The sequence below is a fragment of the Egretta garzetta genome, unplaced genomic scaffold (genome assembly GCF_000687185.1).
Source record: "Egretta garzetta isolate BGI_Z169 unplaced genomic scaffold, ASM68718v1 scaffold321, whole genome shotgun sequence".
Lineage (NCBI taxonomy): Eukaryota > Metazoa > Chordata > Aves > Pelecaniformes > Ardeidae > Egretta > Egretta garzetta.
The window spans coordinates 457,308-469,430 of record NW_009258756.1 but is presented as its reverse complement, the minus strand read 5'-3'; the positions used below and the strand labels follow the sequence as shown (position 1 = coordinate 469,430).

Genomic DNA, 12,123 nt, shown 5'->3' with positions numbered 1-12,123 from the left:
TGAGATCCTGTAGAAAATTACACCATGGGGGTTTGCTACCCAGTCTCTAACTACAGGGAACTTTAAAGGCAAGACATTAAGCTCAGCACACACCAAGTAAAGCACACCTGCCCTGGACAAACAGCATGAAAGAAATGCACCTTTTCAATCAGCTCCAGTAGTCACCGATTCCTTGGTTCCAAGGCAACAGATACCTTTCTGATTAAATAAAGTGCTTGTGAAAGTACCTGTGCCATAAGAGTTCCAAAGAGACAGCGAATTTTGTGCAGTAAGGTAATCTACAAACTTTTTAGGGCTGAAAACTCCAATTTTTTTTCCCCTATGGGAATTCTATATTCAGTTAAGAATGCACTGTAACCAAGTCAAATAAAGCCAAAAAGTTAACGAAATCTATTTAATATTTGTTTGGTTAGCATGGGTTTAATTTATGAGTGTTTTGACAGCAGTGTATAAGCTCATCTTACTCTACATTATGCCTGTTCTTGAAGTGATTAATTTTTTTCTAGGAGTTTGCCATTCTTTTTAGACATATCTTCAAGGTGAAAATTGTTTTAGTGTAAAGTATCATATAATTCTGAACTTTGAAAACAACTTCTACAATGTTGGATAGAATCAGCCATACTGGTAACTCCAAGAAGACATTCTAAGATCAAAAACCATCACACACAAACCATACCCATCTTGTATTCTGTAAACAGCACAGCATTCTGGAATAAGACCTCTCATCATCAGAGCTTTCTTTAGGCTGTCTCGGACTGTCACTCCACATCTCGCTGGAACCTAGAGGTCAAATATAAAAAGAAAATAATTAAAACAAGTTCCAGTCTATCCCCTCAAACCGATGCGAACATTTTGACCCTCAAGTGCTAAACCCCACTTCTCAGAATGCTTTACAGAATGCTATAGGTAAGAGTTTTTGAAAAACTTTTTTGTACTGTGGAAAATTTTATTGATGAAGAGTATATAAGCAATCTAGCTCAGCTAGAAGAGAGAAAAAACTCTACATTTCTATTAACATTTGGAATGAAATCTTGACCCAACTCCAAAAGTTACTTTCCAACTCTTCTCAACTTGAAGGAAGTGGAGACACAGCACACAAATAGCAAATAATTATGTGCATCTATAAAAAGTTCAGGCCAAGCTGTATAATTAATTGGGGCAACGTGCCAAGTGGAATTAAAATGAACGAACTAACTTGGACTGCACTCAAAAATGCCATTACAATAAAATGTAAACATGTTATTTTCTATTTCTAAAATAGAAGATAAGCATGCAAACAAGTAAAATAAAACAATCACGTGAGTCAGGCAGACATCACCTCTCACTTTGTATTTGCAACTCTACAGACACTTCCTATTTGAAAAACACATTCTTCTCTTCTGTTTCACTATTTGAAAAGTTTAAGTATCTATCAGGATGAGAAGAATGGAGAAGCACACTAAAACTAGCTGAAGAACTGCAAACTATGCAAAGTAAAGACACTTTTCTTGTCTCTACTCTGTCCTAGCTGTAGGTGTATCTTATAGGAATAAGTATGTCATCTCTAGGTATACGTGTGAATTAACAGTGTATAGTGTGTCAAGCCATAAAAACAGAACAATACATAATCTGATGATTAAGTGTAGTTAAGGTGTTGAGTATCACCCAATTACTATGTCTACAACTCAATAGTGAAGATAGGTGACACTTTAGGTGGTATACACACTGGGACATCTCCTATAATCACAGACAGCACCTCAAATGTTAATCAAAAGAAAAGCCCCGAGGCTTAACTAACCAAAAAAGTCTGTCTGAACACCTGAGACTCAACTCTAGCTTGCTGGTGGCCTAAGCCAGAGCCCTGGGTAGCCAAAAGCAGTCTCTTAATCAGCTTCAACTGACTTTAGATCAGAGCCTAGTTTTTCCTCCTTGCACTTAAATTTCCATGGGTATTTAGGGGCCCTATGTCCTACTTAAGGATGACAGTGAAAAGTAGCAGTCTATTTCAAGTAGCTTTGTGAATACCACTTGAGGTTACACTATATATTGCATTTCTAGAACACAAACATATGCTCTCTCAGAAGAGACAAACTAAAGGAATATTTTGCTTCACAATCTTCCTCCCATTAACATGAAAGTGCTTCTTAAAGGATACTTGTGTGTTTCACCTGGTCAACACGTAAATGTTTAAGGAAGAGAATTTTTACTAATTCCTTGGAAAAAAAAGTCCTATAGCATACTGCTTTACAATCTTGATATTCAGCCTTAAGTGACGTTGGTTTACGCATTCTATTACTTTTAATGCATCTTTTTATTAATCTAAGTAACTTCTTCCCACCCTAGAAGTTAAGACCATGGCTTTCAATCACTTGTAGGTCATTCCTCCAGCGTAAAACATCCTGAATTGTTACCAATACCTGTCACTTATTAAGAAGGAACCTGGGAGTACCTATATCATCAATATCGTCAACTTTCCATTGTAAAACTCAGCCCTCCGTTGCTGAAGTCTCTACCAAACTAATTGTTCACACTGAAACCAACTGTTCATAGGGTTGTTCAGTAATCGGTACTCCCTGCTCCTGAGCCCTGGTAACATGGTTGGCATAACTAGCACCACTTTATGAGGCAAGCAGCCATTCTCTGTGACCAAGTGGGTCATGTATTTGTTCCCTTTCCCCTCATTATCAGGCCCTGAAGGTCCTGTGAACCAAGCAGACAAACCAAACAGATTTCTTCTTCCCTTCCCTACCAGCCTCAAGGTTCCTGGGAGCCAGGTTGATTGCTCCCTTCCTTGCTGGACTTGAAGGTCCCAGGCACCCAGGGCCACCAGCGATGGCCCCGTCAGCACCCACTGCACTGTCTGTAAGACCAAGTGGTTCTAAGTGGGGAACATGGACCAGAGCTGCTGCTGGACACTGAGACCCAGGGCCCATTGTGGTCAGGGACACTTCCACCATTCTCTCCTTCCTGCCAGGATTGAGGGAGTGACTCATACTCTTTTCTATGAATTTAGAGCCTAGATTATGATTGTTATATTGATATGGCAAGCCATGTATGAAGATTTGACCCGATCTGCAGAGGGTCCAGGTGATTAGAAATTACAAGTTAGGTTGTATTATATATTCTGTATTATGCTACTTCTAAATTGTACTATACTGATTCTGCTTGTAGAAATTCCGTGCCATCCTAATAATAAATTCTGTGCCATAGGAATCATAATATCATATTAATAAAGCTTTAACTGTAACTACGACTTAGTGCCATCATCATGCTGCCAAAGATCCCTAAATTAATGTGTCTGTCCTCCCAGTGTCAGGTGACAAGTTCTCCCTGCCTCCAACACATATAGTTACAAATACTGAGTAAATATGTTTCAGAATTTGACTAAAATCTCTGAGGATTTCAGGTGTGCTCCAGCCTCCCACACGCGTCAGGTCCAATCATGAGGCACTCCGATGGAGCAAGTGAGTGTTCTTCAGCTCAAGGCTATGTGTCCACAGGACAGCTCCCACTGGATTGAGATAGGGCCCCCACAGACACTTCAGGTCTACCTTTCCAGCAACCTCAGTTACTTCACCACTGACATCCGTAGTGGAAGAAGAAATTGAAATACTGAGAGGGGGACAGACAGACAGTGGGGTATAAAAGGGAAACGAAGAGAGCCAGGAAAGCAGTTGGGCATGAAGAAGTAAGAGGAGAGCAGCAGGATAAACTTAAGGACTGACCAGGGAAAGCGTGTGTATAGTGGGAGAGGGGGATCGCCATCAGCAGGTTGGTGGGAAACCACCAAGCAGGACAGAGAGAAGACTGACTGAAGCTAAATGAGGCAGAGGACAGTAGACAAAGATATGATGAACTACCACATAGAGGAGAACTGTTTGAAACAGCTGGGGAGGCAATGGAAGCACATCCTGAAAATTAAGCTTTCTTGCTGTGATTAGGAGAAAAGACAGCTCATTTTGGACAAGGAGCACGAGGGGGAAGGGACTGCCTAAGGAAGGTTCTAGCTCAGGCAGAAAACTTCGAAGAAGTAAGTATTAAAAGAAACCAGGGTAGTAAAATCTAGACTGGTTGAGGAAACAGAACAGGATAAGAAGGAAAATCCAAGCAGGGAAAAGGTGACTAACATTAAAGAAGAGATGAAGAGAAAGAGGGACGGAGCCTTGTGCTCACTGGAAGACATCTTCTTCCTCCAGCACTGATCCTCCATAAAGGGCAACAACATTCTCCCGTACCTCATGAAGCAAAGGTCTGAATCAGGACCAGAAAAGTTCCAACTCTATTAGCAAATTACACTGGTGTAAATAATGCCACTTACAGTGATTTTTTTCCTTTCTTTCTTTTTAATTCTGCTGAAAAAAAGATTTATGAAGTTACAGGCTTCCTTTTAAGAGATCACTAGGGTCAGAAAGGCAAACTCTCAAAACTTGGGAAGTATCAGAATGAAGGTTGCCTACAGCTACGCAAGTGCAATAGGACTATGAAAAACATGCATTAGGCATCTCGCTCACTTAGCATTCACTGTTCCTCAGTACTGCTTCCCCAAGTTCCATTAAAATCTGAGCCATATTTATGCAACTTGCAATTAGAAACATGGATAGAACATTTGTTCTCTTTGCTGCCATTTGCAACAAGATCCAACTAAAAAACAGAGAACTGTTTTGATTTCTCTTAAAATCACCAGGATCCTGAATCAGTATCATGTTTAGAACATTCTTGTACAGAACTCCTGAGCAGAGAAACAGAAGGCTAAATTAAAAGAATAAATCCCTATAGTATTGATTAATCATTTTCCCAGACTGGTACAGTATGGTCTATCACCATCTGTGCATGTAGCCCTTCAGCCCCCTCCTTCAGTCCCTACCAGCGCCTGCTATAAAGCAGAAATCTCACCCTGCAAAGCATTCCCCTCTAAAACCTCTTCTTCCCCCCATCCTCTTTGCACACCCAAATCATGGCAAAGTTAAAGAAAAATCCAGCTCCAAGACCATGTTTTGGAGAGCAACTCAATCTTAAGAAAAAGACCCCAAATCTTGTTTTCCAGCTAACAGACAGGCTCCCCCAAGCAGGAGTTTCAGAACACCCTCCTCCTACTTACCCCCAGCCGGAGGGAGGGCATGCAGCCCCCAGCCTGGGAGCAGGAGCCCTGGTGCGGAGCAGCCCCCTGACCTGCTGAGCCCCCAGCCCAGCAGGCAGGAACCAAAGTGGGTTTATCAATTCCATCAAGAGTTTTGACAGGATTCCCACGGAGCATTTTAACTGAATCACATCAGCATTTTTTGACAAAATCGGTTCCCCATGAGAAAATTTCTCATCTACTTCAATATACACACCCTTATCACTGTAATCGAGTAAGTTGAACCAAGCTTGCATTTTACTGAAACAAAGAGTGCATAATATTACATCAAACCCATTTTGTCCACATTCATACATTATCTTTTGATCCTTCTACTTTGTAACTAAAAGAATCTATGTTTCACAACAGTTACCACCTAGAAATTCACGCTACTCAATTAGGGGATATGCTTCCAAAGTCTAATTGCTAAGGGGTTTCTTTTTAAGTTACTTAAATACCTGGGATTTGTAAATCAGAAAAGGTTTAGGGTTTTATAACAATTTGAATGGTTGACTCAGCAAACAACTTTCAAAAGTAAAGAGCACGGGCTATACAATACTAAGGAATAGTACAGAAGCTGCCAATACAGACTTCACAATAAGTTCAGTGTGTAGCTTACTAGTGTACCAGAGAAAGTAATTTACTTGTGCATCTTGAATTGAGCAAGTAGCAATTCAGGAAGACACCAAAACACATGCTCCACTTAGCAAATGTGAAGACTCAAGGAAACAAATGCAAATTATTCCAGTGCCTCCAAAAATTCTCAAAGCAGAGTCTTACTACCTAAACAGATTAAAGAGAACTATAGCACTAATTTCCTTATTTCTTTGACTCATATAAACTATTTCTATGGACAGTAAGTATTAATAACAACATTGCTGATATATATTTAGTACTGCAGCCACAAGCATTTAAGCAATGCATAATAAATCATTTATTTCTGTAAATCAGGTCATTCCCAATTCAGTAAGAAATTCAGGGCTACATCCCTAAATAACTCTTACATCACTTTTCTAACATCAGAGCAGAAACTGGCATAGTCTCAGCAAGTTAAAAATGCTTCCTTACACCAGTGCAGTTTCCAATATTTTATGGCAATAAAGAGACTGAAGACACTGACCAGCACTTCAGAATCAATGTAAACTTATTCTCTGAAAGTGGAGAGGCTGGGCAGCTTTGAATGTCTTGCATTATACTTCTCAAAACTAGTTAGCTGGTTCCATTTTTTCTTCAGCCTGGCACTGTTGTTCAGCTCACTTTAGCCAAGTGTTATGTGTAACGTACCTTACAGTTTCAGAAAAATTCTGAACAGTTAAACAGAGTACTGGGTACAACAACAAGAATATTCCAAGTAGTAGGGATTTTGAAATATCACTTCAAAGTACTGATTTACTTATCTCAGCACATACACCTTGAAAGACCGTACTTCCTCCCCCCCACTACCTAAATGACTAAAACATGCCAGCGACATGCTTACAGAATTCAATGTGTTGGGAGAGAAATAAACTAAGCTATTTTTTTGCCAAATAACCAGTTTTGCCTTACCATGTGTTAGGTTTTCTGGTAAAAATCTGAACATGGAGATTCACATTTAGTTTCTCATCTCAGGCATGAAGGACAAATGTTTAACCAAAACAGTCAGCCACTTTTTAGAGCACTAACAGGTAAAACTAACCCCCGCTGTGGCAAAGAGGACATAAGACGATACTGAACATCACATCCTTTAGAACATGAAGAACACGGCTTTCAGACACAGCTGTTCTGGATTTCAGGGTTTGATGTTCCAATCAACTTCCAGGAGGAGGCAGCATTTAAGAATATACATTCTTAATGGAGCACATTAGTAAGACAAATGGGAGACAATTCTATTGCACTAAATCTTGTTTCCAAGGGAAGTTGAACAGAATTTACTCATTTTACAAAGCTATTACCATTCCATCAAATACATCCCATTTAAATTGCAGAGACATTGGTTACCAGCACTCACTTGCACCTCCAATGCAATTAAAAGGGTACTCATTTGTAGAATGCAATGGACTGATTTATGTCAATACAGAAATATTTGCTCAAGAGTACACCAATGCTAAGGCCACACTGGATCAAACCTGCTGTGCCTAGACAGCAGCCTCCACACTATAATTTTTCAAGTTTTTTGAGGGATAGCTCACAAACTGTGTTTGGAAGGGTACTGATCGCTTGTAAGGTTGTGGTAGACAGTGGGATCACCATGTTAAAATTTTAGTTAGGGTGAATACCAGTGCCAGAAGCTGTAAAGGCTGATGGTGACCCCCTAATAAAAAAAAAGTTCAGGAAATACCTCTTTATACTTCAGACTTGAGAGAAATGCTCATCTAGAAAAATAGCTGTAGCTACTACATAGGAATCAAACCCCAAGACCTCGAGGTTTCTGTTCAAGTGACGAAAAAGTCAGCTGGCTGCTGTCCAAACCAAACCCCAAATGCATTAGAGATTTAAGCTACAAAATAGTTTAAATAGGTCAGGCCCAGACTCCACTTGCATAGTAACCTGTCTGAGACAATCCCTCTCTAAATGCTTTAAAGGCAGGGGGAAGAAACTGTACCACACAAGTACTAGAACTCACATCCCTCTCTAAACTGTTGCAACTGACTCTTAAAAAAACCCCAAACATCAAATCCAAATACTTTCATCACCAGGTAGCATACACATTATCTACAAATAATAAAGCTTTGGTTGGTTCGTTCACTTAACACAAGAAGCCATGAATTTAAGTATTACTTTTACTAGACATGGAATTAAAATATTTCTTTTGATAATTTTCAGATCTGTGACTTGCATTTCATTTCATTGAGTGCCTGCCTAGCACATCATGAGGTAAACACACTCCAAATGATATTTTCCTCTATCATTCATTACTTTCTACAGACAGACCTTCCATTTCTTAAAGGAAGAAATCACTAAGCTCTCCCTACTTGAGGAATACTCTTAAAAAGCAGCGATCAATGCTGCATGAGGCATTCTAGATGACAAGCCATCGATTTCATAATGGCAAGTTTTCAGTATTGTTTGACTTTGCAATCTAAGACTGTGCGTCAATAAAATTGAAGTAGATTAAATTATTCTCCTTTCAACACACACTACTTTGAATTTATCCAACATTGAGTTTAGCCTGTGTGGTGGGTTAATCCCAGCAGTTAGCCGAGCACCACCCAGCTGCTTGCACACTTCTCCGGCAGTGGGATGGGGGAAGAGAATTGGAAGGGCAAAAGCAAGAAGAGTCCTAGATCAAGATAAAAACAATTTACTAAGTGAAGGAAAAAAAAAGAAGGGAAAATAATTTCTTAGTGATGCAGAAGCAATCGCTCACCACCAGCACTGATACCCAGCCAGTCCCTGAGCAACAGCAGCTTTGGAAAAAATCCCCTCCATTTTATTGCAGAGGATGATGTTATATGGCACGGAATATCCCTTTGGTCAGCTGGGGTCAGCTGTCCCCACTGAGCCACCCCCTCACCCTACTCGCTGGGAGAAGTGGTGGGAAACAGGGAAGGCCTTGGCCTTGTGCAAGCATGGCTCAGCAACAGCTAAAACACTCACAGGTTATCAGCACTGTTTTGGTCACCGGTGTAAAACACAGCACTATATGAATGCTGTGAAGAAAATTAACTCCACTCAAGAGAGACCCCGGTACAGCCTGCTGTAGCACTGCTGCTCACCTTGCTTCACTAAACACCTCCCAAAACCACATTCTTCAGGCTTTCCTAGACATGAAGGACTTACTCATGGTAGCTGTGAAGTCTGTTTCATTGTACAATTCCTGAGATGTAATAACATTTTATTTGCTTATTGACAGCCTAAAAAAGAGGTCTTTCATGGTTAAATTTCTTCCCAATTAAAACTGGTAATTCAGTCTCTAACTTGATTTTGCCTTTCAGCAATAAGATAGGCAGGCCAACAGTTCTCCCTTACAATCCAACTATTAAAAAAAAAAGTAACAAGTAAAGTTTACTTGAAAGTAAGCTACCATTTACGTCATTCTACCAGTCTGTTCATATGATGCATAAAATTCCAAAACATTCAGATACATTCAGCAAGCATCCATTGGCATAGGCTACAAATAGACTCCATCTCTGCTGCATGTTTGATATGACATGAGAATTTTTAGTTGCTTTTGATCAGAAAAACCTACCAGGTGTGTAATTAAATGCAAGAAATTAATTTATTCAGCTGCATGAACATCCCTTCCCTAAATTTTCCTTGTACATGACAGGTGAAACTGGTAAGACAGCTTGAATGACTACAGAAACCCAGTGCTTGCTACTCTGTAAGCTTGAGGCACAAACTCACAGCATAAACTCCACAAAGTAAGATGCAAATCTTAAGTCAAACAAATGCATCAAGTACCAGGTTTAAAACCAGAGCATTTGAAGGAGCCCAGTCATGCATGCATGATAAATTAATTTATGCTAGGAATTTAGGTAGGGTAAAAATATCTGATTCTTCCAGTCTTCATGACTGCAGAGAAGACCACATGATTGCTTGTCTAATTAAAAGGCAGATGTACTAATTAACGAAGGTGTGACAAGAGTGAGAAACCTGAAGTAAGAGTCGTCCCCATACACAGCATTCACAGTCCTGTTTTGTATTTTTGAGACTTAAGAGAAACTAATTCTCCCTTTTAAAAACTCTCACATTTGCATTTTGAGAACTTTCATGAGCTTTCCAATACCTATGACACTCATATGAAGCATACCAACACAAAGTGGAGAAGAACCTTATTGGCCCACATTTATGCTGAGTGTTTACACAAACCTCTAATTACTCTTAAACTTAAAAAAAAGCAAAATGATGAACAACCAAACCCCACACAATCTTCTACATTTGAACACAGAAGAAAGGGAAACTTTTTTTTACCAAAGTATTACTTTTGGTTTAAAAGCTGCCATAGGAAGTTTTTAGACCTCACAGTGGGTGAAAGCACATAATGATTTGATCTTATCTGGAATCTGCAGAGCACTGATATACTTGGAGGCTTCTAAGCTTTCCCAAAGCAGGAACAGCATGTTACTCTTCCCCACCACCTCCCAGTTTCACTGTCACTACTCAGACCACTATGGACAGAAATGAAATTCAAAACTAGCAAACCCACTCTTTGTTCATGCTCACGGAAAAAGAGCAGGCACCAGAGCTGTGGGTAAGGACCCCCTATACACTCATAGAGCAGAGCAGCAGAGACTCCTTACCACCCTTACAACAACTCCACCAAGATGGTCGGAGGACACGAAGCAAACATTTCCTCTGGGAGCTAGCAGTGTGCGGCAGACAGCGACGGGTTACACACAGATTAAGAGCAAGAACCATCACCACCTGATGCCTTTCAACTGCTTATCATTTCTTACACCTAAACACCAGCTTTTTCTACCTTCCCATGCTCCAGCATACCAGCATTCAGGACTGCTCATTTGCTTTCAGACTGTTTCTTCCCACACTGGAAGTACTTGGCTGGAAGAGATTTCTTGGGTAATCAGAATCATTAAGAGCTGCCAATATAAGCAAGTCACATGATCTTTTTCATAAAGTACTTGAGTTAGAAGCCCCTCCACTCTATTCTTTTCTTTCCTACTAGACTACAACACCAGAAATGTCTTAATATTGTTCCTAAGTTGTGACTAGTTGTAACCATTTGTTGTTGTACCAGGCTTCGTATTAAATGGCTTTTCTCAGAAGCCTGTATCTCCTCCAGTATAAACCACAGAGAGCTAGCATGTGGCAGATTTAAAGACCAACACGGAATATGATTACTCACACCACATATAATCATGCCCGTGGAATTCCTTACCACAAGACACAAACTTCTAGTATCCATAGCATGGTTTTAATGGAGACTGGATGGAAGGTTACCACGTATGAAACACTTAAACTCATAAAATTCCTGAGTGACAAATAGCTCAAATTTGGAAGACAACTCAAGGAAAGTATCATACATGCCTGCCTCATTCTTGTATTCTTTCACTGTGACAGAGATATACTCCAGATATGTCCACAAAATATTTATTCCATCCAAAGTCTCAGAACACTTTCCTGCAGGGGACCAGTCACAACTGATGTGCCACATAAAACCTGCCTGAAGTCTTACTAATGTCTTGAGGTCTACAGTAACCACGCAATCTAACAGGTGAAATTCCTAAATAGTTTTAACTGTGTTGTCAACTTGTACAGAGGAAGGCAAAAATTACAATAGTCCTTGCAATTGGGAGTTGGAACTGTTTTCATTATCCCAAGCCTACCAATTTAAAATTGCCAGTCCCAAAGACATGCAAAAGATACTCTACCCACGTGCTCAAAAACCACCCACCTCCAAATCCTCAAAGGAAAAAAATAAAAATATCACACAACTAGAAGCAATCCCCAAAATGCTTAAATCTTGTCCTATATGCAAATACCATATTCCTGTAATCTTAACACTTATAGAAAGCTGTTTAAGTTCATTGCCTGGAACTCCTCCTCTTCAGTTAATTTTAAGCTTTTTCACTGTCTTCTGCCTCTTACATTAAACTGAAGTTATCCTACTGAGATCTTTGAAGACTTCTTCCCATACCTCTGGATCAGTTGTTAATCCTCATTCTCCTTCAATTACTACCCCTCCCCAACAACCAGCTGTGCCTCTCCTTCCCTTCATTTGTATGAGTGTCTTCTGTTCCTTTTCTCTCTCTGCTTGCACCTTCAATCATATAATCATACCATTTGGGAAAAAAAAATCCTAATCCACAACACAATTACCTAAGGATCCCACAAGGCTGTGTTCTTTCTTGGCTTCACACATGTTCTCAGAAATCTCACTGGTAAATGTAACCTACACTTTTATGCTGACACTACCATCCACCAAGTCTCAGCATCTAACATAATCTCTCCAACTTCTAGCAGCCAGCTCAAGGTCAAGAGTTCTTACCTCCCACTCCCATCCAAAAGCTCTCCCTTAATTAGCAGTTCTGTTACTATCCACCCCACAGCCATTTAGATCCCTAACCCAAACAAGCTTTAAATTAATT

At 40.0% G+C, this 12,123-nt stretch overlaps 1 protein-coding gene across 1 annotated transcript in view; it reads right to left on the bottom strand.

Annotated features, from left to right (window-relative positions):
- Positions 1 to 12,123, bottom strand: part of BRAF (B-Raf proto-oncogene, serine/threonine kinase) — a 78,982-nt gene that overhangs the window by 36,405 nt on the left and 30,454 nt on the right. Inside the window, exon 4 of the mRNA XM_035888947.1 lies at positions 677 to 780. Coding sequence (XP_035744840.1) covers positions 677 to 780 — 104 coding nt within the window. The remainder of the gene's footprint in view (positions 1 to 676; positions 781 to 12,123) is intronic.